Source organism: Falco punctatus (assembly GCF_963210335.1).
Source record: "Falco punctatus genome assembly, chromosome: 4".
NCBI classification, from domain to species: domain Eukaryota; kingdom Metazoa; phylum Chordata; class Aves; order Falconiformes; family Falconidae; genus Falco; species Falco punctatus.
The window spans coordinates 37,042,558-37,066,224 of NC_137583.1; the positions used below are offsets into that span (position 1 = coordinate 37,042,558).

Consider the following 23,667-nt stretch of genomic DNA (forward strand, 5'->3'; position numbering starts at 1 on the left):
TCACCCCTCAGGCACTGGTGGCACTGACAGTTTGTTCACCAGGCTCTGGGCTGGTGAGGGGAGCAGGCACCGGCAGTGCCTCATCCCACTCCTCACGCTGAGGTCTGTGCCAGCCCAGTGCCCACCCGGGCTTTGGCTGCATCCCCCGGAGCAGCCGTCTCTCCCAACTCTGTGCCCAAGCGGGCTGCGGTGAGGGGTCCCTGTGGGGCGCAGAGCCTGGGCAGAGAGCGGCACAAGTGTCCTGGCTGACAGGGATGAGCCAGTTGTCTGCCCCTGTGGGATTTATCTGTGAAGCCACTGCATGATGGGTGCTGACGTGGCATCGGGCAAGGGCTTCAAAGCCCCAGGGACAGCCATGGCCTGGGGCAACAGCATCATCGACACTTGGAGCAGGGACCCAGGGAGCAGGGTGGATGGATTTGAGGGGCCCCCAGAGGATGCTTTTCCCCCTGTGCCTCCGGGCATCCGCTGTCACCAAGGTCTCCCAGTGCTGCTCCTGGGTGCCACCTGGTAGCCCCAGCTGCCTGATGGAGTGGGTCCCACCACCCCATGTGCATCGCGCTGCCTTCTCCTCTCCCTGTGCCTGGCGCCATGCCAGCTGGCTGCCCTGTGCCTGCTGCCCCTCGCCACTGGTGGCTTCCCACAGATCATCCGGCATCGTCTCCGCGCCGTCGCTCCCATCCGCCTGGTGAACAGCCATCACCCGCAAACAAAGAGCCTCCCTGTAGCAGCGAGCTCACGAGTTGTGGCAGCGGCCGCACTTTGGGGATGCCGTGTCTCCAGGAGGGCTGAGCGCCGGCTCCATGCGATGCCCCAGGGGCCGAGCTTCCCTCCTCCACGCTTCGGAGCTGCAGGATGTGGGGAGTCTTCTTTGCCCCCGTGCTGTGGTCACAGCCAAAATCTCAGGGTGCTCAAGCACCTCGAGCCAGGCCCTCTTGCCTTTTCCCCCTTCTTCCTCCACCTCCTCCTCTTCCTCCCATGCTCGCCATTTGGGGCTCCTCAATGGTTCTGGGTCTTTGTTCTCCGGCACTAAAGGTCTAATAAATTGATTGGGTTTTCACCAGAAATTGCTGATTCACAGAAAGGATACATTTTTAATGCTTTTGTCAATGCTTCCTTCCAAAAGATTTCATTTTACATTTCCTCCCATGTCTTGTATTTATTTAGCCCCTCAATCCCCCTCTCTTCACCCTGCCGCTGGAGCCGGCCAGGCAGAGGCAAGGAGAGGACATGGTGGGGCTGGCATGGCTCCTGCTGCACGTCCCAGCGCAGACATGCTCCACTCTTTGGGATACACATGCAGGGAAGGTCTGGGTGCTGGGAACGGGAGCATCCATCTCCTTCCATCTGCCTGGGACTGCCCGATCCTCCTCCACTCACGCCACATGACCCTGGCCTGACCACAGCCAACGGAGGGACCACGTGCTGAGCGTCCTCCTGGGATGCCCACCGAACCACGCTGGTTGCCCCAGGTGTGGCTGTGGTGGGTGGAGTGGGAGGACATGAGGTTGTATAAGGCCCACGTGAGTCAGAGGAGGGGAAGGACTGTTTGGATGATGGTGACAGCATGTGTAACCTTGCCTGGCTCCCTGCCATGCCCTGGTGCTGGGCAGGCTGCAGGGGGTATCCAGGAATAATTTAATGCTACTAAATCCTTTCTACACCATTGCTGTTTAAAAGCACAGTATTGCCACCGTCACTCTGCTGCTGCCGCTGGGTCTCCTGGCCTGTGCAGTGCTGGGCACCGCGTGGCCAGGATCTCTCTCATACCGCTCCTCGAAGCCAGGTCTGCTCTGCCCCTATGGGTGCTGTACCCCACCCAGCCCCCCCCTCCCCCACCCCCCTCAAGGTGTCACCCCTAAGCGGGGTCACCCCCGAGGCTCTCATGCCAGTGCTTGTTCTGCCCTGTGGAAGTCAGGGATGCTTTCTTCCTCAGGGAAACGATGACGAAAGGAGGGAACAGAATTCCGTGCAAAACCAGGAGGCGAACGCAATATCAAAGGCAAAGAGCCAGAAACCCAGAGGCAGAACAACCCAAATTACTGTTCCCACAGCAACTTGCACTCACCCTCCTCACACTGCCAGGCAGGCGCTTACCAGGCTGCCACCGACTGTGCGCACACCCTCGCCATGGGTGCCGTGGCTTTGTCATCTCCAGTTTTGCCTTTTAATTTTGGGCTGGATTAACCCTGCTCCGTGTGCGTTTCCAATGGTATTGCATGTCACTGCACCAAACGCAACCAAAGGGTGATTTTAATTTGTCCGTTCCCATCCCAAGGAAGGGAGAAGAGGGCTGAGATGGGTTTTCCAGCAGGTGCAAGCTCTGGGTGCCACCACCTTTCTGGGGGGCACTTTCTGAGCAGCCTTATGGTAGATGCCTTTCCCACCATGCTGGGACCATGCACCCATCCTTGCATGGACAAAATGTGCTGGAGAGCGGTTTAACATGGGGGTCCAGCTTTTGTTGGCTGCTTTTAGCAAGCAGGAGCTGGCTGCAGGCTGCTTGGTGCTGCCGATGAGACACCAGGGCTGCTTCTCCGCCCTGGCCCCGGCTGGCTTTTGGCAAGCTGGATCAGCCGTTTGCCAGGGGACCTGTACCCGCCCCAGGCTTCTGGTTGTCAATGTTGTAGCGATGCCAGCAGCTTTGCCCATGTCATGAAGCAGGGCTGGAAGGGGTCTGGGAAGCCAGGTGGGAACACCCTGCCCCTCCAGCAGGTCCAGGCATGGAGGTGCTGGCATGGAGGTGCGGCGTTGCAGGAGAGGGGTGCTTTGGCAGGGGATGCTCTGGCCACCTGGTCCTCCCAAGGGGATTTGGTGTCAATGCGTTAAAAATGCCCTGTACCTCCCAGGACCCCACAGCTTGGTCCACAACAAGCCCAGGTGAGCTCTCGGCCAGGGCTGGGGAAGGGGGTCTGATGGGGTCAGGGGAGCTGAGCTGGTGCCAGAGGCGGGGATGGGAAAAGCAGGGCTGCCAGTGGACCTGTCACCCTCAGCCTCAGCAGCAAACACTTGCCAGCAATGGAGCAAGCCTGGCTGGAGCTTTTCCTTGTTTGGCATCTCCTGCGGAATCTCACCAAAATCACAAGCCGGAGTCACGGGGCTCAGAGGGGAGACACACCGTCCCTTGGTTGCTCCTTGCTCCCTGTGTCCCAGGGGTGACACTGTCTTCCAGGAGGTCAGGACCTTGGCTGATTTGTAAATGCTCTTCTCTTGCTCTACTTGGATCTTAATTAACTGATTTCCATCCTGGTCAGTTAACTCCTTCTTATCTGGGACACTACCTGGTGCTAGACTTCTTGATGAAGCAAATTAGGGTCCTCTAATTCTGTTTGGTTTTGTTCTGTTCTATTATCATCTCATCACATCTCATCTCATCTCATCTCATCTCATCTCATCTCATCTCATCTCATCTCATCTCATCTCATCTCATCTCATCTCATCTCATCTCATCTCATCTCATCTCTCTGTCCAGGACTTTCCTGCCCTATATAAAACCTCTCTTCTTCCTCTTTTCCATGTCATACTCGTGGCCGAATGCAGCTGGGAGATTATCCTTGTTACTACAATTTCTTCAGCTCCTGGGGACAGTGCAAAGAAAAGCTGGGTTTTTTTCCACTGTCCTTTTCCTGACATGCCCCATCAGGGGGCAAGGAGGAAGAGCTCTCCAGGACCATGTGCTGGTCTTCATCCTTCCTTCCACAGGGCATCCATTCCTGGACTCCAGTACTCAGCTGGCAGCTGGGATCAGCCAGGGCTTCTCACGAGGAGGATCTGCCCATGGTTTGAAAATAGCATTTATTTGCTCTGGGTTACCATAGTTACTCATGGAAGTCGCACGGCGCTGCTTCTGCTGCTTGCTTGGGCGATTCTCTCCAACACGGCACAACCAGCTAAGTTTATGTTCGAATGGACCCACCGAAATAGCTGGAATATCTTGGGTATTGGCTGAGCTCTGCATGGCATGCCCCAGCCACCCCTCATGCCTTTCAGCAACCCTCTCTTTAAAGTGATGGATGCACCTGCAGTGCTGTAGCAGATTTTGGGGGTTTGATCACCGGTTTAGCTTTGCTAGGAGGAGCCAACATGGTTTTCCCAGTGCCGAGCCTGTACTCAGGCTGCATCTCGGAGCTCTTGAAGACAAATACTGAGAGCCAGCATGGCAAACCTCCCTGCTGCTACCCCACGCCTGGTTTTTGGGAGGCTGGTCTGCAAATGGGGGACAGGAGCAGCTGATGTGTCCTGGAAAGACACTTTGGGAGCAACAATGCTTGGTGAGACGGGAATGTAGAGTGCTGCTCTCCCACGGGCTGGAAGCTGATGGTGATAACTCTTCAATCAACAGTGACCAGCAGCTCAGCACGTAAAGCACTGTCCATGTTTGTATTACTCTGCACAAGCGATAGAGCTTGTCCTTGATGTCAGACCTGGCAGAAGCGAGTTCCAGCAAAGTGAGTGGGAGGGATGCCTGGTGGCTGGAAGCCACATCTGGGGCTGTGCTCCCATGCAGAGACACCCAGAGCAGTGTAAACCCAAAGCACGGGTTGGTCCAGCACCAGAGCCTCCAAACCGTGGGATTTTCCTGCAATGCTTGCCGGAGCAGGTGGTGTTTGTTACCTTGCCCACAGAGACGGCAGACACCATCCCATGTGGGAGAGCCAGGAGGCCACCAGGGATGCAGCTGGACTCTCCTGCCCACAGCTGTTTCCCTGCCGTCCTGGGAGCCCAGCAGGCAGCTGCCCAGGGGTGGCAGGTGCCTGGGGTGGGCAGCGCAATGGGGACAGGACGTGGCAGGGCAAGGCAAAGCCCACAGTGCTGCGTGCCAGCTGCACAGCCACCTCTTTTTGGGGATGGAGCTGCCCGTGGATGCCAAGAATGGGCAGCCACGGGGAGCCAAGGAAGAGAAGCCTGATTTTGGTCATTGCTCAGCACCCATGCTCGGTTTTGGGGAGAAAGCATGCGCTGGTTTCTACCAGGAAAGGCGAGGGCAGGGGCTTTCTGCTGCCCGGACAGGAGCTGCTTCGGAGCCTTGTGCTGGGCTGCCCTGAATCTGTTCTTCATCCCTGGGCTGGGACAGTGCCATGGCTCTGCCTCCACTCCACAAACCCGCTCCTCCTCCATGCTGCCAGCTCTCCCTCAGCCTGCAGAGCTGGCAGGCGGAGAGGGAAATAAAACCTTGGCTGGCTGGCAGGACACACCGCCTTTCTGCAGAGCTGCTGCTGCCATGTGGCGAGGCAGCTGAGAAAATCGCTGTCTTTCTGCTCTGAGCTGTGCCAAGGCAGGAGCCTTCTCTCCTCTGCCTCCCTGCCTGGCTCAGCTCTCAGCAGAGTATCCCACTACGAATTAGCAAATTAAATCAAATCCCTCTGGAACTTCCCAGGTATTCCCACAGGGCTTCTCTGCTTTTGGCTCCTTCAGCCTTGGCTCTTGCACTCTGATGGAGCATCATCTCTGGCATGCTGCCTTCGGCTGGCTGCTGTGCTGTGCCAGCCTCTCCCCTGGGATTCTCATGCCTGTGGACCCCTCAACAACTAGAGATGAGATTGAGCTGGTGTCGGTGCTGCCAGCTTGGTGGCAGCCAGCTGGGAGCCCCCAAAGTTCCTCTCCTCTGGGGCTCATCGGACACAGGGTACCCCTGCCTCCTGCACACACTTCTCTGCTGGGTTTGACTAATACATGTAGAAAAGGGTATTTTTAACTGGGTGGATAAATTCGCCAAAACAGGGTTAGATTATTCCCAATAACCGTTCTATACATGAGTCGGGGTGACCAGTTTGCCTGCAGTTGTGTTTCTGGGTGTGGGTGCTGGCAGCATCCCAATCCTGCTCTGCCTGGCTGGAGAGTCCATGGGCACCGTGCTCTGGCCCCTGGCAGCCTCTGTTAACTCACGATGGGGCACAACACCCCTGCGCCCTCACCTCCCTGCCCAGCTGTCGGGCAAAGGATGCAGTAGCCAGCTCTGCCAGCAGCTGTCCCAGCCATGTCCTTGCTGCCTATGAGCACCCAAACCAAAATACTGCAGGTGAGCCAAATCAAACAACGCTTGGTTATCATGTTGCTTTAAAAAAGGTAAACTGAAAGGGAGAAGGAGCATGTTTGGTTTTGTTATTTCCCTCTCAGGCTGTTATTTCCCTGCCTGGATTGCTGGGGAACGGGAGCTGCCTGCTGAGCCTCAGCTGGCCCCAGAGCCGCTGCCGGGCAAGGCACGAGGCCGTTTTATTTTAAGAGTAATTTTTCTGTTTCCTGGGTTTCACATCTCTCTTGCAGGCAGTTCCTCTCCTACAACGCCCGATGTGCAACGTTGCACCAGTACGAGCGGACGGTTGGCTAATCACGGGGATAAAGCGCACATCTGCTTATCTGAGCTGCCCGGAGCCCCGTGCCCGGGCGGGTGGCCACGCGGTCCCCACCGGGCTGTGCCGGCACGCGGGCCATGGGGACCAGCGCCTGCTTCCCAGAGCATGGGCACCTCACTGGGAACGAGCATCTCATCAGGAATGAGCATCTCATTGGGAACGAGAGAGACCGCTGCGATGCAGGAAAGGCTCCAGGGGTGGGAGGGATGAGTTTCTGTTCCCCTTGGGCTGCAGAAAATGATTGCAAACCCCTGCTGTGCAAAATTCACAGCCTGAGGGGGGTGGGCTGGGCTCAGCTTCCAGGGCCTCCCCGTCCTGTCCCTGCCTTTGTGTGTTGCCTTCTCCTCTACACCTCCAGAAAGTGCTGGTGCTTGCAGCCATGGTCATACCCAGCCCCTGAAAAGTGTATTTTAGAGCCACCTTGCAGAAGAGAGAAGAAAAAGCACAACATTTCCCCATCAGTCCCAGCCCCGGTGCTGGGATTTGCCGGACCAGGGCGGCTGGGCCAGCTCGGCACGCAGCTGTGATGGGGAATGAGCAGCGAGTGTCTCTGGCTGCTGCAGTGGGGGAGGACAGAGGCAGGGCCAGGAGGGACCACGGTCTGTGGCAGCCTGGGGCTGTCACAGCCTTTCTCCGGGGTGCCAGAGGCAGGCTGGGGATGGTGCTGGGGTTTCCTTCACTCAAGCTCATCCTTGGCCGTGATGGCCACGGATCAAATACCTCCTCTGGAGGAAGCTCCGACAAGCCTAGTCAAAGATGGGCTTAATCAGATTGTTTTGCTATCCTAGCAAAGAGAAAAGACACAAGGTAATCCAGAGACCTCTAAAGGCTCCAGTGCAAGTTTCCGGCAGAGCTGGGAGCAGGTGGGTTACCTGTGGGTTCTTACTATCCTTTTATATTTGTTTTAGAGGCACACACCAAGCCTCAGCCAAAGGCAGGGTCCAGCTGTGCCAGCCACAGATGTGCTGCCCTCCAGGGCAAAATAACTAAGAAAGATGATATTTGGTAGGAGAAATTACAGTGTGCCACGGACCTGCTCACCTCAGTGCCACCAAAGCGGCAGATCTGGACCATGATCCCAAGGTTTCCACCGCCAGTCCTCTGCCTTTTTAGGCTGGTTGTCTGTCACGGGCTCAGCAGGCATTGCCTACTGCAGGGCTGCAGCGAGATCTCGAATTTAGGCTTTTTACAGGGAACAGAGAGGCATGACATTAACCAGCAGGTTTTGAAGAAGGTACAGCCAAGACAACAAAGTTCCGTGGATGGGGATGAAAAGGGCAAGAGCATTTGCAGATGACAAAAGATCACACAGGGATATTGGCTCAGAAAAGGGGAAGAGGTAGAGGAGACTCAGTGGAAATATGTGGGGGACATACGAAAACAATCAGTTCCTCTTTTTGCCATATCCCGTAAGTACAGTAGAGAAATTAAAGGGCAGCATATGTGGAACAGATTAAAAAAACCTGATTTTATGTATTTATTTACTGTCAGGTTTTGAAATACACAGGCATGGTTCCGAAAGCCATGACTGCCATGACATGAAGCCCAACTGATGGGTGACAATGAAGCATCATATTTTCCAGCACTGCTTTGAGGGTTTTATAAAACCCAAGGGACTTTACAGTAGGAATAAATTCAGCTTTGTGACTCCCTTTGTCTTTTGAGAGAGGGCGAAATACACTTTTAGTCCCTGATGGAAACTGGGACCAGACTGGGATGAATGCATCCCGTGGTGTGCCCACAGCCCGGTCCCATGCAGGGTGAGACAGTGGCTGGACACCCCGGAAAGCAGCCACACCTCCCTGCAACACAGCGGGCTGTGAGCAGAGTCCAGCCCCTTAACTAAGGTGGGGGCAGCAGATCTCCAAGAAGCCAAACATGGCAAGCCAAATCCAGGTTGGGTCTCCATCCTCCCTCCAGGACACATGGCTTGTCCTCATCCCGTCCCCTGTGCGCAGCTGGCTCTGAGCTGGCTGAGCACAGAAGAAAGGGGTGACATGCACGGTCCTGGGCTTCCTCAAGGAACACGCAGTTTCTTCCATAAAGAGATTTTTTTCCCCATCAGCTGACACAGTCAACATCACACGGGGCAGCCTGAGCTCAGGAATAGCTCATTCTTTAAGATCGCCTGTACAGCTCCATATATATTATGTACTTGGTGCCTGTGCATCAGCACCTTCACCCAAGCTATTGCTTTTTCCGTGGGCCCTTCTCATCCTCGTGGTCCACCCCACCCCTCCCCGTTTCCATCCTTGCAGAAAAGCTGCCGTGTGCCGGAGTGGCCGGGCAGAGCCTGCGGCACTTGGCTCTTCACCGCTCACCCACCGGGAGACACGGGCGAGGGGCTCCCTGCCAGGGTGGGGGCGCGGCAGCCCGATGCCCTGCACCTCCCCGGGGAGCCCATGGCCCACCCGCAGTCGCGTGCCCCCCGGCAGAGAAATCAGCAGGAAACATTTGATGGGGATGTAGAGATTTTTGGCCCCCAGGGACTTTCAGGGCAGATCCGCCCATCGTGTCAGTGCCACCAGCAGCAGGGAAGCCCAGTTCAGGGTGAGGGTCTTCAGAGAAAACACGGGGTTGTTCGAGGCCAGGGCAGAGCCTCAGGCTCCGAGGACACTGGCTGGCTCTGGGTTCCAAGTGAGACCTGCTGGACAATCCCCAGTCACGCAGACCTGGGAGAAGGGAACCCCCGGGCCCATGATGCCTGAGGACAGGAGGGACAACGCTGGTCCCGTGGCCTTGGCGTGAGCTGGGGGACAGGCTTTGCTGCAGCAGCGCCCATGGCCACAGAGGGCTTGCTAAGAGGGGCATGTTTCTGCAAAAGCACTGCCCAGAAATTCAAAGCTTTCTAAATTTTCCCTCTTTCTTGTGCTCCCAGCGCAACTCTTTTGCCCGGGAGGAGGTTGTTCATCATTGTTCATTGTGTGCCTTTCGCCAGCCCCAGCAAGCAGCCGGATCTCCCAGCCCTGCACTTCTGACCTCGTGCAGCTGTTTCCCAGTCTCGTTTAACCTCTGCAAGTTCTTCTGGTTAGTAGTGTGCAGATTAAACATTAAGCCCTTAAAAACATCCTTTGCCTCAAAAAACCAGCATAAAGGAAGGGCAGGAACTGGCTAGGACAGACGGTCATGAGAGCGTACCCTTGTCGTGTGTACAAGGAAACACAGATCCAGCCCCTGCAAGTAGGTTCTGGCTGCATGAGAGACCGATCACAGCAGAGGTCATGAGACACAATTCAGGCCAAAGGCTTCTGCTTCGAGGTTGTTTATGCTGGTTTATGGGCCAAAAGCCTGCCTTCCCTTTTCTTTTTTGGGCAGCCCTGGACCCTGGTCTTTGCTAACAGCTCTTTAGGGCAGCCCGGGAATCGGGGCGGGCACCCGCTGGAGATCGCTCTGACCCAGGGAACGGGCTTGAGCGAGCATCAGCTCCCAGCACGCCGCCCCTCCCAAATACAAGCTAGAAATCCTCTCCAAGATGCCACTCTGAGCCTGAGGCAGCTCCAAAACCATCAGAGGGTTAAGCACAAGGTAGGCAGCCATCCTGGAAAGAAGTGCTTTGATTCTTCCTTGGAGACTCTACACTTGCCTCTACCTCCACCCCCAAGGCTGCGCTGAACACACATTCATCAAATTTCCTCTGCTAGTCAGTTATTCCCAGCCGCGGTTTCCACTTCTGCAGTTTCAAAAATCTGTAGATGACTCTGTTATTGCTCACTAGGGAAGGAAGCTGTCCCAAGAAGACCCACACCCTCAGAAACGCTCAGTTACGGTTGCGTAGAGCCCTCCAGTCCTTGAAGCTAAACTGCTCCCTTCAGAGTCAACAGTTTGTGAGTGGGAAACAAACCCAGGCGTACAACCCACAGCGTGGCTGCAAGCAAAGTTGTGACTTTGAGCAATGCTTTGCCTTTATCTGCCCCCAAGGAGGGCAGCACGATCCCACAGCTCGTAGGAGCTGCAGCTGACGAGCCGGCAGCCTAAGGGAAAGCATAAGGAACTTGGGGATAGATGCTATGGCAGCTGGTAAAAATTAGGCAGATCCTTAGAGGAAAAGAGCATCAACAAGTATTTCTGTGAGCAGTGGAGCTGCTGAAATCAGTTTCCCCTACCTTTGTCTCCAGGGTGGGTAACTAGGGGTGGGGGGAGGCAGTACCAGAGGCTTGCTTCCCGGTTCTGTGAGACAGGCAGCCAAACCTGGAGCAACTCAACATGTCTGAGACTTTGCTGCCTCTTCCCCCTGTTAAATTTGCGTGAGTGTGGCCAGGAGGAAGCCGAAGAGGAAGGCCACAGCCAAAGCACTGCAGGGAGGCAGCAGGGAAGGCTGGACTCTGCTGTCCCACCGTCCCCCCACGTTCTCTCTACATGCTGTCCTCCAGATGAGCGGAGTGGGTGGCTGCGGCATGCTGCATTGCTTGTGGAAGCAAAGCCGGCATGTGGCAAAGCTTCTGTGGGTGCTGAGATGACAGAAAGGATGGATGCACATACACCCATCTTGTCAGCCCAACCGGCCCCAGCTGCAGGGCTCACAGCTCAGCCAGACCCCCACGGCCACCAGCCTCGTGCTGCCCGAGCAGGCAGAAGCTGCCCTCCCGCTGCCGAGGGCCATCACCACTGAGCACGTATGACCCAGCATGCGAGACGTCAAGGGACAAACCACCAGCCTGGATGCAGCTGAAGCCCCTACACAGCTCAGCAAACAACTCCTGAAGTTTCAGTCCTAAACCTCCCTTGAACAGAACTGGACAAGGTGGTGCTCTGCAGGGTTCATAGCAGGCAGCCACCCCTGCTCTAGCTGTGGTCTTTGTTGGGCTTGAGTTCAGAGCCTCAGCGAGACGAGTCTACCAAAGCATGGCACTCTCGGACCCTGGCAGAAGGTAAGCGATGCAGAAGCCCACGTGTAACGGTTCTGGAAGAGGCAAGGGACTGGTGCCTGAGGCAACCCCTGCAGCACAGCTGAGAGCTTCGCAGTGAGGGGGCAAAAGCTGGTCTTCACATCGACTGAGGGGAGAAGCAGAATTTAAGGAAGCAGAATTTCACAGCATGAGAAGGAACACTTGAAGAGAAATAAACTGTGCCCCAGCCACCGCAAGCGGGAGAGCACTGGCTGCAGCCAGCCGGCCCCGTGGGCTGGTGGAGCCAGCGCTGGCACTGCTCTCTGCAGTGCTTACAGGTCAAAACCATGGACTCCCAGTTGTTTATGGCATGGAGGATCCAGCACCCTGCAGGCTGGGAGGACGAGGCACTGATCACTGGCTCGCCGGACTTGCACTCTTCCCTCTGGGTTTCCAAAGCTGCCTCCTTCGCCTCGCAGCTGTGAGAGATCAGGAGGAGGACAAGTCCAGTCAGAAACCCTGCCAGTCAGTGGCAGCTGGAGGGCACAGCCCTTAACTTTGGAGGACAACTTACCCACGAAACGAAACGGGAGGTGACTCACCAAGCAAGCAATGCACTGAAGCTGTGTCAGCAGCTGGGAGATGTGTATCCTGGTTCAGCGACAGTCCTAGCGCCTGATCTACACTTGCACAAGAGAAGCCAGCACTTGGTTAGCAAAACAGGAGCTGAATGCTCTCAAGTACTGCCTAGCTAAAGTCTGGATCCAGTTCCACCGAGCAGCCGTTTGTGGATTTGAAAACGGTCAGAAGCAGCCACGACACCAGAGCATGGCCAAGGAACTGAGCCACGGCTCTCCCAGCTGCTCATGCAGCGACTCTGCAACCCGAAGTGGTGCTGGGGAGGTGACAGCAAGGCAGGTCTGGAAACACCCAACCGGGTGCTTTACAAGGCAGGAAAACCTTTAAGTTTGCCGCCAGAAGCAGTCTTGTGCCGTCAGCTGGTTACAAAACGTCTCCCAAGGAAGCAGGTATCTGTGTCACATTTACAGAAAACACAGTGCATAGAAAATCCAGGAAAAAAGGCACAATTAGCGAGCATCATGCTCTTCTCATACCACAGCACCATGGCAAGACAGAGGACAGCCTTTCTTTTCAAGGACTTAAGACTCCTCCAGATTCATTATGAGCTCCCAAGCCCGTGAGACATCACCCATAACCTTCCCATCACCAAGCCCTCCAGGTATGATAAAGAAGCTCCCACTACTTGATGCAATCAGGCACAATACTTTCCTTTCAGGTCCTCAGTCAAGTAGTTTAAAGTAGCTGTGAGGTTCAAAAGCAGCAGCCTGCATTACTCAGCTCCTCAAAATCCCTCAGTTACATTTTCCTACCACTGAGCACCTTCGTTACTAAGTTTAAAGTCTTGAAAGGAATTGTAAAATTGTGATTTGTGGTATTTAATGCTAAGCTCACTTTTGGAAATCAAGTGAAGAAAGCCTATTCATACGCCTTTTCCCCACTCCCATCTCTTTTAAAAAAATAAGTACTCAGCCTGATAACGTTTACGAAATTCTGAAACTTTTGGCTTGCAAGAATGGATTTACTTGTAATAATAACTATTATAATAGATAAATATGTATTATAGGAAGAAGAGGCTGACACCCAGGCCAAGGGGAACCTCTAGTGGCCACAGGCTTTCCTTGCACAGCACCTCACGGCAGGCAGAGCTGGCAGGAAAATCATCTCTGCAGTTTCTGCAAGCTCAGCAATCCCGCCTTTCCACGTCGCACCTTAGACCTCAGCTTTGCTCTTGGGAACACCCGTGTACAGCAGCATAGGAAGCCCCAGGGCTGTGCACAAGGTGTGTAGTTGAGGTTTGGGTTTTTTGGTGGGGTTTTTTTTGTTTTGTTGTTTTTTGTTTTGTTTTTTTCTTCTTTTTTTCTTTTTCTGCCTGCCAGGAGTTTCACTGAAACCCCAAGAATTTAGTGGAATTTCACTGGAAACTCAAATACTTTTTTTTTTTTTTAACCTTCACCGGTCATTGCATGCAGGGCGTTTCCAAAGGCATTTTGCTCCAAGTATCTTGATATCCTCCTCCAACTCTACCAAGAGGTTCCTGTTAGTTCCCACAAGTCTTAGATTTAAGTTTCAGGCATTGGCAAAGACTAGCCTTAAGTAACAGGAACATTTGTTTAAACCCGTGCTGCTAACTGGAAAGACTCTTTTCAACCACGGCAAAAGGCATCCACACTAGTATCAGGGACATGGGCTGACGTCCAGGTTCAAACTAAGACATCAAGAGGAACAAAAATACTACTTTTAAAAAAGCAGTTCCCCAACCAAGCTGCCTACCTGCTGCCAACAGTCACGTTTGTGCTGGCACAAGTCAGGCACAGCCTCTAGCAAGAGCAGCGCTGACTTACAGCGGCTGCAGGGCTCTAGCAGTGTACAGGACAGCGCTGACATGCAGAGGATGCAATGGCAGCGGTGGCCTGACCTACAGCTTCCAAGTGCTGGTGGCCAGAAGACACCTCTCAACTCCATTTTAAACCCAGGCTGGGCTGGGGCAAAACACACTCTAGACCCACCAAAAGGAAGAAGGCTTATTTCAGAGTTTGCCAATTGAAAGTGTTTTTTGTTTTTTTTTACAGTGAGTTTGGCAGCTGACGTTGGTGGAAGCCTTGGGAGATCTTCTTGCAGTCAGGAGCTGTGTAACGCTCCACTGTAGCAAAGAGTTCACGTGAGCAAGCACGTTCCGCAGTTTATTTCTCAGTTTCGGCATGCCATTTGCTATGAGGTCTACAGGAAGGGAAATAACTGAACAAAGGACAAAGTCAGTAGCCCCCACAGTCAAACAACTTTTAATATAATCAAAAATCCTGCACAGTGACAAAAATACCATTGATATAGGGCAGTGATTCCAATGATAGGGTAAAAAACCCATTCAGCAGCACACTACCACTCATCTGAAGAAAAACAACACCCCAAATAATATGCACATTCAACTACGAATAGTCTGAAAGTCACAACAGAGAGCTGGCAGAAAGGCATCTCACCATTAACAGCCGGGTGCCCGAGCCACCCATCCATCCAACAACCGGACTCTGGGTGCTGGTTGCAGGAGCTGAGCGGTTCCAGTGCTGAGGCTGCAGGCGACCTCCTGGTCCCCACAGACCGTGGCACCAGCATCTCTACGACCACTGTATGGTCACTGGGCAGAGGAGATCATTCCCCATCAAAAATGAGGACGGATTTCCAAGGACAAAGTACACAATTTCAATGCACACACACTAACAGCAGTTGATCGATCTGCAAGTGCCACCCCTCCACAGCTAAGCACGTATCTCTACTGGCATGAAATTTAACTCTTTAAAGAATAGTCCTGCCCGCCCCTCCAATTTATCTTCAGTTATCTCAACACAGAGGAAATAACAGTTTTCCCCTTCCCTTTGCTAACTGGCTTCTAATAATGGGAGGCCAATTAACATGCTTCATTAGAAAAGGAAGTGTGTCAAAGTGTATGACCCGTAGGAATGACAGTTTGGGTGCAGTGATGAAGTTTGTCCAGCCCGGCTGACAGCTGGAAATAGTTCCTGTGGCTTTCCAAGCTGAAATGCCATTTACAATAAATTCAAGTTTCTGATGTCAAGAGTTTCTAGTCTTTTCTCCTTTCAGGAGAATATTACAAAGTAAAAATGTTCTTGCAGAACTGTGGTAGCTGATGCCCAGCCTTCAGCTCTCCAGCTCTGCTCCAAACAGCTCATCAAGCAACACTGGCACTCTCCACTCTTTACTGTCATTGCTGCCATCAGGACTACAAACTACATCAACAGCTGTTCAGAGTTACAATGACCAAAGCACTTCACCACCGGGGTACTTCAGATAACTGATAACTTTCTGATAAGGCGCCCATTGCAGTCATTGTCTTAAAAACCAATCTGCGGTCTCCACCTCAAGAGTTTTGCGTGTAACAAACTGTTGGCTTAATTACATGAACTTTGATACACACTTGGTCAGCAACAACCATCAACTACACAGACACAAAAAATGCCTCTGCTACTGGAAAGAAAGCCAAGTCACAATGATGCTCCTCTAAGGTGTCCCACAACCATAACAAGAATTACACGGGAGGATTTGTGCATGAAAAGGAACATTCATTTTTAGTGAACAAAAGGACTGGGTGAAGATGACACAGCATCGCGCAATTCCTCTTGCTAGATCATTGCAGCCTCTTGCTTATTCAGTCTGTTCAAATTTAAAACACACATACCAGTCCTGCAGGAAGCCTACCGCAGGGTAACGCTGCATCAAACTAAAACCATCCCCATCACACGTGTGCCAAGGCTGACTTAGCCCTTTTAGCCCCTGCTGTGATTTGCAAACTCCAGTTGCTCTGGGCATTGTGTGTGCTCCAAGCACGCCCACACCAGTTACAAACGCACAGACAGCAGCCGTGAGACGCTGCCAGCCACCCAGCCCAACGCCTGGCTTTAAGAATGAAGATGCCTTTAGCCCCATGCCAGACTGGCTGGCCACCTAGATAAGCTACCAAAAAGGGGCCTTCTGTGGACCTTCTGTGTGTGTGTCAGCAGCTGTACTCCTGGCAGAAGGGATGCTGAGCTGAGGTCTGTGATTGGACTTTTGAAAGACACTTGAGACTCAGATGCCTAAACCTCACTGATTCTTCAGTACTGCTCTTTGGATTCTCACACTAATATCCTACGATGATTTCTGAGCAACTATGAGTTATTTCTGATTTGAAACATCCAAATCCCTGTGCACTAAGAACAGAGCAGGAAAAGGAACAGCGCCTCTTTGACATGGTATGGTACTCCGGTTTCGCTGACATAGCTGCATCTGGCACGGATGGGGAGCAAGAAAAATCACATCACCACTGCCAGCTGCAGGAAAGATTTTGCAGATAAAATCTGTTCATTTTGACTGTAATACTAAACTCCCACAAATCCTACCAACACACAGCTCAAGGGAATTTCTGACAACTTAAGCTGAAAATTAATGCTATTGTGTTTTCAGTTTTTGTTTTATGGTTTGTTTTCCAAGGGCACCTCAGACAAGCTCAAAAGAGAGGAGATATGGACAAAACTGAAATCCCACCTACATTTAAGAGAACCTACTGAACTGGATACATTTTCTGAGTGATTTCTTTTGTCTGAGGAAGCTTGTGAGATACTAGCAAGTGCAAAGTGATACTGCTAGCTTTGTAAAAATAACAGGATGCAGCATCAGCCAGTATCTGTAAAAAGCCAGATAGGACTGTTCAAGTTCTTCCGCACAAAATACATAAGTAAAGCTGAATTACATCTCTCCTTCCAGTTCAATCAAGTTTATGGTAAACCTATGAAAAGATAGCTGGACAGAACTCACAGAGTGGGAAGTAGGAAAGAGAGGCCCAGTACTGACTCTCAAAATCTAATTGCAAATATAAAAGGTGCAAAAGACATCTTAAATTGTATATGCCGTCTAGTAATTCAAAAAGTTATTCTGACAAATTTAAAATGGCACCTTAAGAAGCAAATCACATTTTTGCCAAGTTTGTTTGTGTACTTTGCAAGAGGCAACATTTTACCAAGACACATGGTATCTTCCTTGATGGCAAGCTAAACAAACCAACATTAAGACTCACCCGTGACCTTTGAATATTAACATGACCCTGTCCAGCCTGAGATTTTATCAGTACAGATTTTTAATTTTTCCTTTTGATGTTCATCAAGCTTAAGTAGTAATAACATTTCTCCTGCTCTAAAGCATTTTTTTACATTGAACTGCTGAAAAAAACCAGCAATTCCTCTTTTCCGTTCATTTTACCTGTTATAAGTCTTCCTAGTGAATTACCCACCAAAGCTTTGACAGCATCCTGTCATATGCTCTGGACTATCCATTGATGTTTATGTATTTGTGCTTCATGTGGGAGAAGTTTTGCAACAGATACTACAAGTTTCAGATAATTGATAATTACCGATAATTAGATAACTAGGCAATTGCCTCCAGACAATACATGCCACAAGGCACGCTTGCAGAGAACTATACAAATTCTCAGGAATGAGCATCATTCAAACCTACTAGAACACTGCTGGAAAAAAAGCGTTACCTTTTTCAGGATCTCATCGCAGGTAAGACTCATGATATGGAGAAACAGTGTCACCTAGAGTTCTCCTGGGAAACTCTTCCACTCCCAGAATAATATAACACAGAAGATCTCCCTACCACCTCCCTTCATTTACTTGTGGGGAGAGCATTAAGCTTCTGCATCAACCGTGTCTCATTTCCCAAACACGCAGGGATATGAGCACAGTTATTCTCAGATTTAAAGCTCCATTTCAGCTTCCAGGAAAGATGAAGAAAAGGAAGTTTCCGAGCGCTGCATATATGCTCTGGCTGCCTGAAACGTGAGCCTATTTCAAGTCATTATACTGATATGGAATAGGAATGTAAACAAAATTACGCCTTTGAGATATCGCTGTCCAGTCTGGCTGCCTTTCTCAGAGGCAGAGTCCTCATGCAACTGGAATGTGTCAAGGGCTCAGGTACAAGGAGAAGGATAACTAGCAATCATGGTTCTTGTGTGAACTGAGGGCTTTCATAACTTATGGAACGGTACTGATATGTCTGCACAATGTCTGCTTATAGTAGGGCAATGATTTTATTAACTACTGTTCTACATCAAATCTGAGGTCATTAATGTTCCCTGGGAGCAGACACTTGATATTACTGGCTCAAGCCAGATATCGGTGCCAGTGGCACACAGCTCTACCGTACACCTCAGCCAGCTCTGTGCCTCTGAGGAATTGCATCAAACTACAAAGCTATCCCGTGATATGGACTTGTATCCATTTAGGATGGTTTGAAATCATTACATTTTCATTTTTACCCTAATAACAGGACCTGAATCCAAATCTCTAGAGGTAAACAGCTAAGGAGTTAATCAGATACATTACTTCACCTTGACCTGTCTTAGATAAACTAAGAGTAAACAACTAAGCTCTGCATTCAAGTGTACCGCTTAGTAATTACTAAAAAACCACCGAGCCCAGCAGAAATTACGTTCTAACTTGGCTCCTGCATTCGAATTTTTGTTGGGAATCCTAAGACAATTGAAAAACTATTTGATTAATGATAGTCATGTCAACCATTCATGGTGTCCCTGAAGCCCCACACCTCCAAGACAGAGATTTGGAAGCTTTCAGAGCACAGTGGCTGATTATTGAAAGTATTGCAGTGGCTGGTTCTTCCGTGGTTCAGATCTGCATCGAGGTAAAGAGCCTGGCCATCACCACCTCCTGTGAAGAGACAAAGGCAAGTGTGAGGGTCTCTGCATTTCTTAGCACGGGAAACTGCTATACAAAAACTGCCCACAGGACGCAAGTGCTTTTCTCATGGGAACATCTGGAAGCCCTAAGTGATGTTTGTTTGCTGTCTTCAGTTGTAACAGCATGATCAAATGTACAGCTTTTAAATGACACTATCAGAACTGGATGATTTTTTAAAAAATTTAAAAAAACCCACAGTAATGCAGGGCAGTAAGAGCAAGAAGCCTGATTCAAATGCCTGCATTTAAGATTTATTTTTCAGTGCTGGACGATCTTGGGAGCTACGGCTACCAACTGCATATTTTCCCTCCAGTAAAGAATTCTGTTAGCAGTCAAAAATCAAAGCTGGCAGAAGAACAAGATCAAGAAGTAAGCACCCTGGCTTGGTCTTCTAAATCATTAAGAAACATGTCAAGAATTAAAAACATTTTGATTATCTGTGGGTTTATGTCAAGACTCAGAGAGCTTACAACCAGAGAATGCAGTGAAGTAAAATAGATTTAGAGAGAAAAGCCTCAGGGGAAAGTAAGTTCCTCTTCAAGAACTATTTCTCATCACGAATTAGGCAGTATGAAGGTACGGCTGTGCTTAAAGCTGTGAGTTACTACATTACTCTAAAATGCTCGATACGCAAGTTTTCCCACTGAAAATTTTTGTTGGGCAATAATATCAGGTTTTGTTCACTTTCACCTCTAACTGTAGTGATACTGAAATACACACATGGTAAATGTAGGTGACTGTCTTATCTGAGGCAGGTAGGAAGAGCTGGTAGGATATATGCTCAAATTCTCACACTGCCTTACCTATAATGATGCATTCACTGCTGCCAGCCATGAACATGGAGGCTGTTTTGGAAGGCAAGTTGAAGTGGCGAGCTGATAAGAAGGGAGAAAGGCGATCTGAGGGGTCCGATGGGACGCTGCCAGAAGAGAGGGTGCTGGAAGCTGGTGAGGCATGATTTTCCATCTCTGAACCAGCTGTGGCCAGTTCTGGATGTTTTATGATCACCCACTCATAGCGTTCCACTTCTGGCTGCAGCTGCATAGGGGCAGAGAAGAGCAAAGGTGGTTAGTGCACATGCACTACGCAGGCAGCTCTGCACAGCAAAGAACACTGAAACCCCTCAGACTCCACCTGCACAGTGAGTGGTAAAGATTGGATCAAACTGTCTTTTAGGCCAGATGTTATTTTCTTACTTTACACCCTTGCCTTTTGGGTATTTTTAGACTGAAGAAATGATGCAGTGTTTTCCAAGTTATCTTAATACATGTTTCAAGAAAATATTCTGTGCAAGGGAAGGAAAAGCATTACCACGAAACCAAAAAGTAAAATTTTCTCCACGTTAGGAGTTCAGGAGAATTTATAAACTAGGAGGGTGTATAACTCAGCCTCTTCAAGTAGAAGGGAAGTAAGAGTGACAGCGGTACAGCAGTTCTGCCTTGCTACTGGGTAATGACAAGAAAATTTTACTCACCCTAAATACAAAGCACTCCCCAGTTCCAAAGAAACTCAGCTTGTTCCCTCCTCGCCTGCGCTCGCTCCAGTCAGTGGACAGATAAGCCCCGCAGACCTAGCACAAACAGCACCGTCAGGAGGCTTTCCGTTGAAGAAGAAAGTGTGTTAAACCAACAGACACCATCATTTCAGAGTCCAGAACTGAAGGTTTTGTATTAGATATTTGATTTTCAAAAATCTCTGTAGCAGTGGATTAAGGCAGCACAAATACTTAGGTCTAAACAGATTTAAACTGCTTTAATCCACTGGTGGGTACCCTTAAACCTCAAGAGTTTCATAAATTATTTCACATACGAGGCCTTAAAGGAGAAATGTTCCAACATAACCCCAGGTACCAAAACACAAATCACTCTGAATTTGTAAAGCCTGACTTCCACTTCCTCATTTTGGCATCCAAAGCAACAGTGTTGTCACAAGTCACAGTATGAGCAGTTCTGCCTGAATATTTTCTGGTCATAAACAGTAGCCTTGGTGGCTTTTTCCATTTCAGACTGTAGGTTAAAATTAGCTTAACTAAGCCAATGCTGAACTAGCTCAGGTATTTAAAGCAGCCTATTCAAACAGCATGGGGTTCACTAGTTTCCAATAAAGAAAAACATAGCCTTAGAGGGCTGAGCCTTTCTGTGGAGTCTTTTGTTTGCACGAGAAGAATTTCTCGCTACCAGCAATAAGCATCACTGCCAAGTGGATAGAGACCAAACAATGAAGTTCTAAGAATGGCATGAAAGCAACCCTGCTTCCCCCCCGCCCCCCGAAACTATGGTTAAACAGATTGTTCTAAGGTATATTTGCCGTTTAGTTTCCACCAGTATTAAAAGCAGAGCTCCTAGGACAAAATTACTGAAGAGCAGGGTTTTTTTCTTTTTTTTTTGTATGCATAAACAAAAAGATGCCCCAGAACTCAGTTTCATCTGATATGCCTGAAGTGCATGACAGACAGAAAACCAGAAGACAAATCTTTCTAAAATGTAAAGATGGACATATGAACAAAGAATGAATGTAATCCTTCGGAAAAAAAAACCCCAACAAAAAAAACCCACCAAAACCCACAACCACCAAACAAGAAACCCCGTATTTTTCTCCTGTTTTTTTGTTTCTACTATTTTTTTTGAGGGATAAGAAACGAACCATACTATACAAACCAGTATCACTTACGAAACCAGACTTCTGGCATGCTCCAGGACAAGAGGCAAAATAATAAACATTTTCCCTCTTCCCTTTTGATACCACAGGCATTCTATAAGCCACTGGCATGTCAGTGTAGGCCTGGGATGGCCAGAAACCATACACAGAACTATGAAATGGCATGGAGCGTTAGCATTAGGTAGATGCAAACAAGAGTAGAAATGGGCTTATTTCACGGACAGTCATCCTGCATGAACATAAGTAAAAATATAAGCCCACAGGCTGCACTAATAGCTTAACATTATATACAAAATATTGAAGTCATGCACAGTGGCACAGATAACCAACGCTCATTACCGAAAGCACCTGTATACTCTCTGTCAGAGGTTCTGGGAAACTTTGTTTTATGGTTTATGGGTTTTTTTCAACAAGAATGAGGTAAAGCTAATATTTCTATTTTCACATTATGTTGTCCTATATTGTCGCACAGAGTACACCAGAGAACAACCACTCATTAAGTAAGGCACCTGTGTGCAATCCTCAGGTTCTCAGAGCTGCCTCTTTCACACACACCCCCCCACCCCAAAGACAGAGATGAAGTAAAGCTTTTGTTTCCAGTATTATTCACACCTTTTAAATTATGCTACTTTCTCTCCTCATATCCTGGAGAAAATGAAAATATCTTCTATCAATCACTGAGTTTCTTAACACAATTCCCTAGCCTCTCCCTCTGATTCTGCAATTAAAAGAGTCTGACCAAGAGCTTAATGAGATACTCTAGTGCATCATCCCACATTACTTACAAGAGAAAGAACTGCTGACCAAGACCTAGTTTACAAGATTTACCCAAGAATGCACAGTCCCATAATCAACAAACGGAACCATTTAAAGCATGCGCTGTTAAAAAACTGAAACAAAACCCCAAGCAATTTCAGGTCCCTTGCTTCTTCATTTTATTATAAGCAGTTATAATAAATATGTGTCGCCATACAGCATTACGTAACTGCCCAAAACCTAATTTACTCAGTTGCCTTTCACCTCACTCACCTCTTTTGTTGTGGTCTTGATGAGGAGAAGAGTTGGTTCATGTCCCTCACTGTGAGAATAGAACCTGAAGTGCAAAGTACACAAAAATGAGCACTCAACTACCACCGACTGCAGTTCTCTTCCTCCTTAACTCAGGCACCATCCCTTCGTCCAACCATCCTTTTTGCATGGCAAAAGAGACATCTGAAGGCTAAGCATATTCCTGTAAATGTTTTCTATGGTCTTCGTAAATAACAGAGTTGAGTGTCATCAAAATTATCCATCAGTTCTTCTCAGTTCTCCGTACAGTTTATGCCTCTGCAGAGCAACTACAAGACTACCTATCACAAAAGCGGTATTTTACAGCATTTTGAATCAAGAACAAGGACTGATGGCTGTGTCTGAAGAGCTTTTGGTTTCACCAGAAAATAATTATGACACATTCTCTTTGCTTGCTTTTGCTTTTCCTCATGGCAAATGGGGCTGGGACAGCAGACCTCTCCCCACCTCAGCACCTCAACTGCTGATGTCAAAGTCATTATTAGGAGCTAGACAATTATAGTCTTCTGTGTCATGTGCAAGGAGAACTCCTATCCAGTTTACTTCACTTTAAAACTAACACAGTGTCATAGGTAGAGGAATCTCCAGTTTCCAGTTCCCTTATTCTTTGGATCAGTTTGGATGTGGTTACCTACCCAAGAGAGTCTGCACAGCAGCCACCGAGTTAAGCATTCGTATCCAGTGGGGAACGAAACAGTCTCAAACTAGCACATTCTGTGAAATGATGCAAGTTTGACTTTTCCATCTGGTCTTGGACAGTTTAGAAGGGCTTGCCATGCTCTGGCATATGAAGTATCCTGGTCAAATGCTGTAGCCAATACGAATGTCACATTTGCAACCCATTGCTAATAATATTCTTCTGATCAAGTTCGGACTAGGCATGGTGTTTTTGTCAATCCAGCAAACAGTTCACCAGCTGCTCATTTTTGGGAAGGTGTTCCTTACCTGCTCAGACTACAGCCATGTTCCAAGGTGGTGAAAAGCAGGAGGGGCTGGCAAAGTGCAAATCGCTCTGGGATCCATGACCAGATATCTCGCATCTCTTTCACACTGACAATTTCAGACTTGAAGTTCTCAGCATGAACTGCCAAGTGCACATTCTGCCTGAGAAATACAATACAAAACACTGAGAAATAATAATTTAACAAAAAACCCCAAGCTTTGCATTACTGGACAGTAACATGCAAAGACAGCTGAATGCTAGAAGACCCTAGTGCATATGCCATTGTTCAAAGCTCCAGCCCATGGGATTAGAAGGCCATGATTTAGCGAATACAGTAAACTACTGCAGTTTAGTGTAATCCTCAAGAGGCAGTGATCTGGCCTTACTGAAATACCTGGAGCAATTCCTCTGTATGGCAGCTGTGGCCTTTATATATAGAGGACACAACAGTGAAGCCAGCTAAGATGACTGCGAGCTTAAATAGATCAAAT

At 49.5% G+C, this 23,667-nt stretch overlaps 1 protein-coding gene and 1 long non-coding RNA gene across 8 annotated transcripts in view; one reads left to right on the forward strand and one right to left on the reverse strand.

Annotated features, from left to right (window-relative positions):
* Window positions 1-3,422: 3,422 nt before the first annotated feature.
* On the forward strand, window positions 3,423-7,953 carry LOC308062837. Its single transcript, XR_013927717.1, has 2 exons — window positions 3,423-5,626; window positions 6,265-7,953. It is a non-coding gene; the product is annotated as an uncharacterized lncRNA (long non-coding RNA).
* Window positions 7,954-14,024: 6,071 nt separating this feature from the next.
* The window catches only part of TBC1D24 (TBC1 domain family member 24), a 30,353-nt gene continuing 20,710 nt past the window's right edge, over window positions 14,025-23,667 (reverse strand). For all 7 annotated transcript variants that reach the window (XM_080384926.1, XM_080384925.1, XM_080384921.1 and 4 more), the window contains 5 exons: window positions 23,179-23,337; window positions 22,195-22,258; window positions 19,982-20,077; window positions 19,311-19,545; window positions 14,025-18,477 (listed from right to left, as the gene is read on the reverse strand). In XM_080384926.1, the coding sequence (XP_080241052.1) occupies window positions 18,323-18,477; window positions 19,311-19,545; window positions 19,982-20,077; window positions 22,195-22,258; window positions 23,179-23,337 (709 nt within the window). In that variant the 3' untranslated portion in view covers window positions 14,025-18,322. The remainder of the gene's footprint in view (window positions 18,478-19,310; window positions 19,546-19,981; window positions 20,078-22,194; window positions 22,259-23,178; window positions 23,338-23,667) is intronic.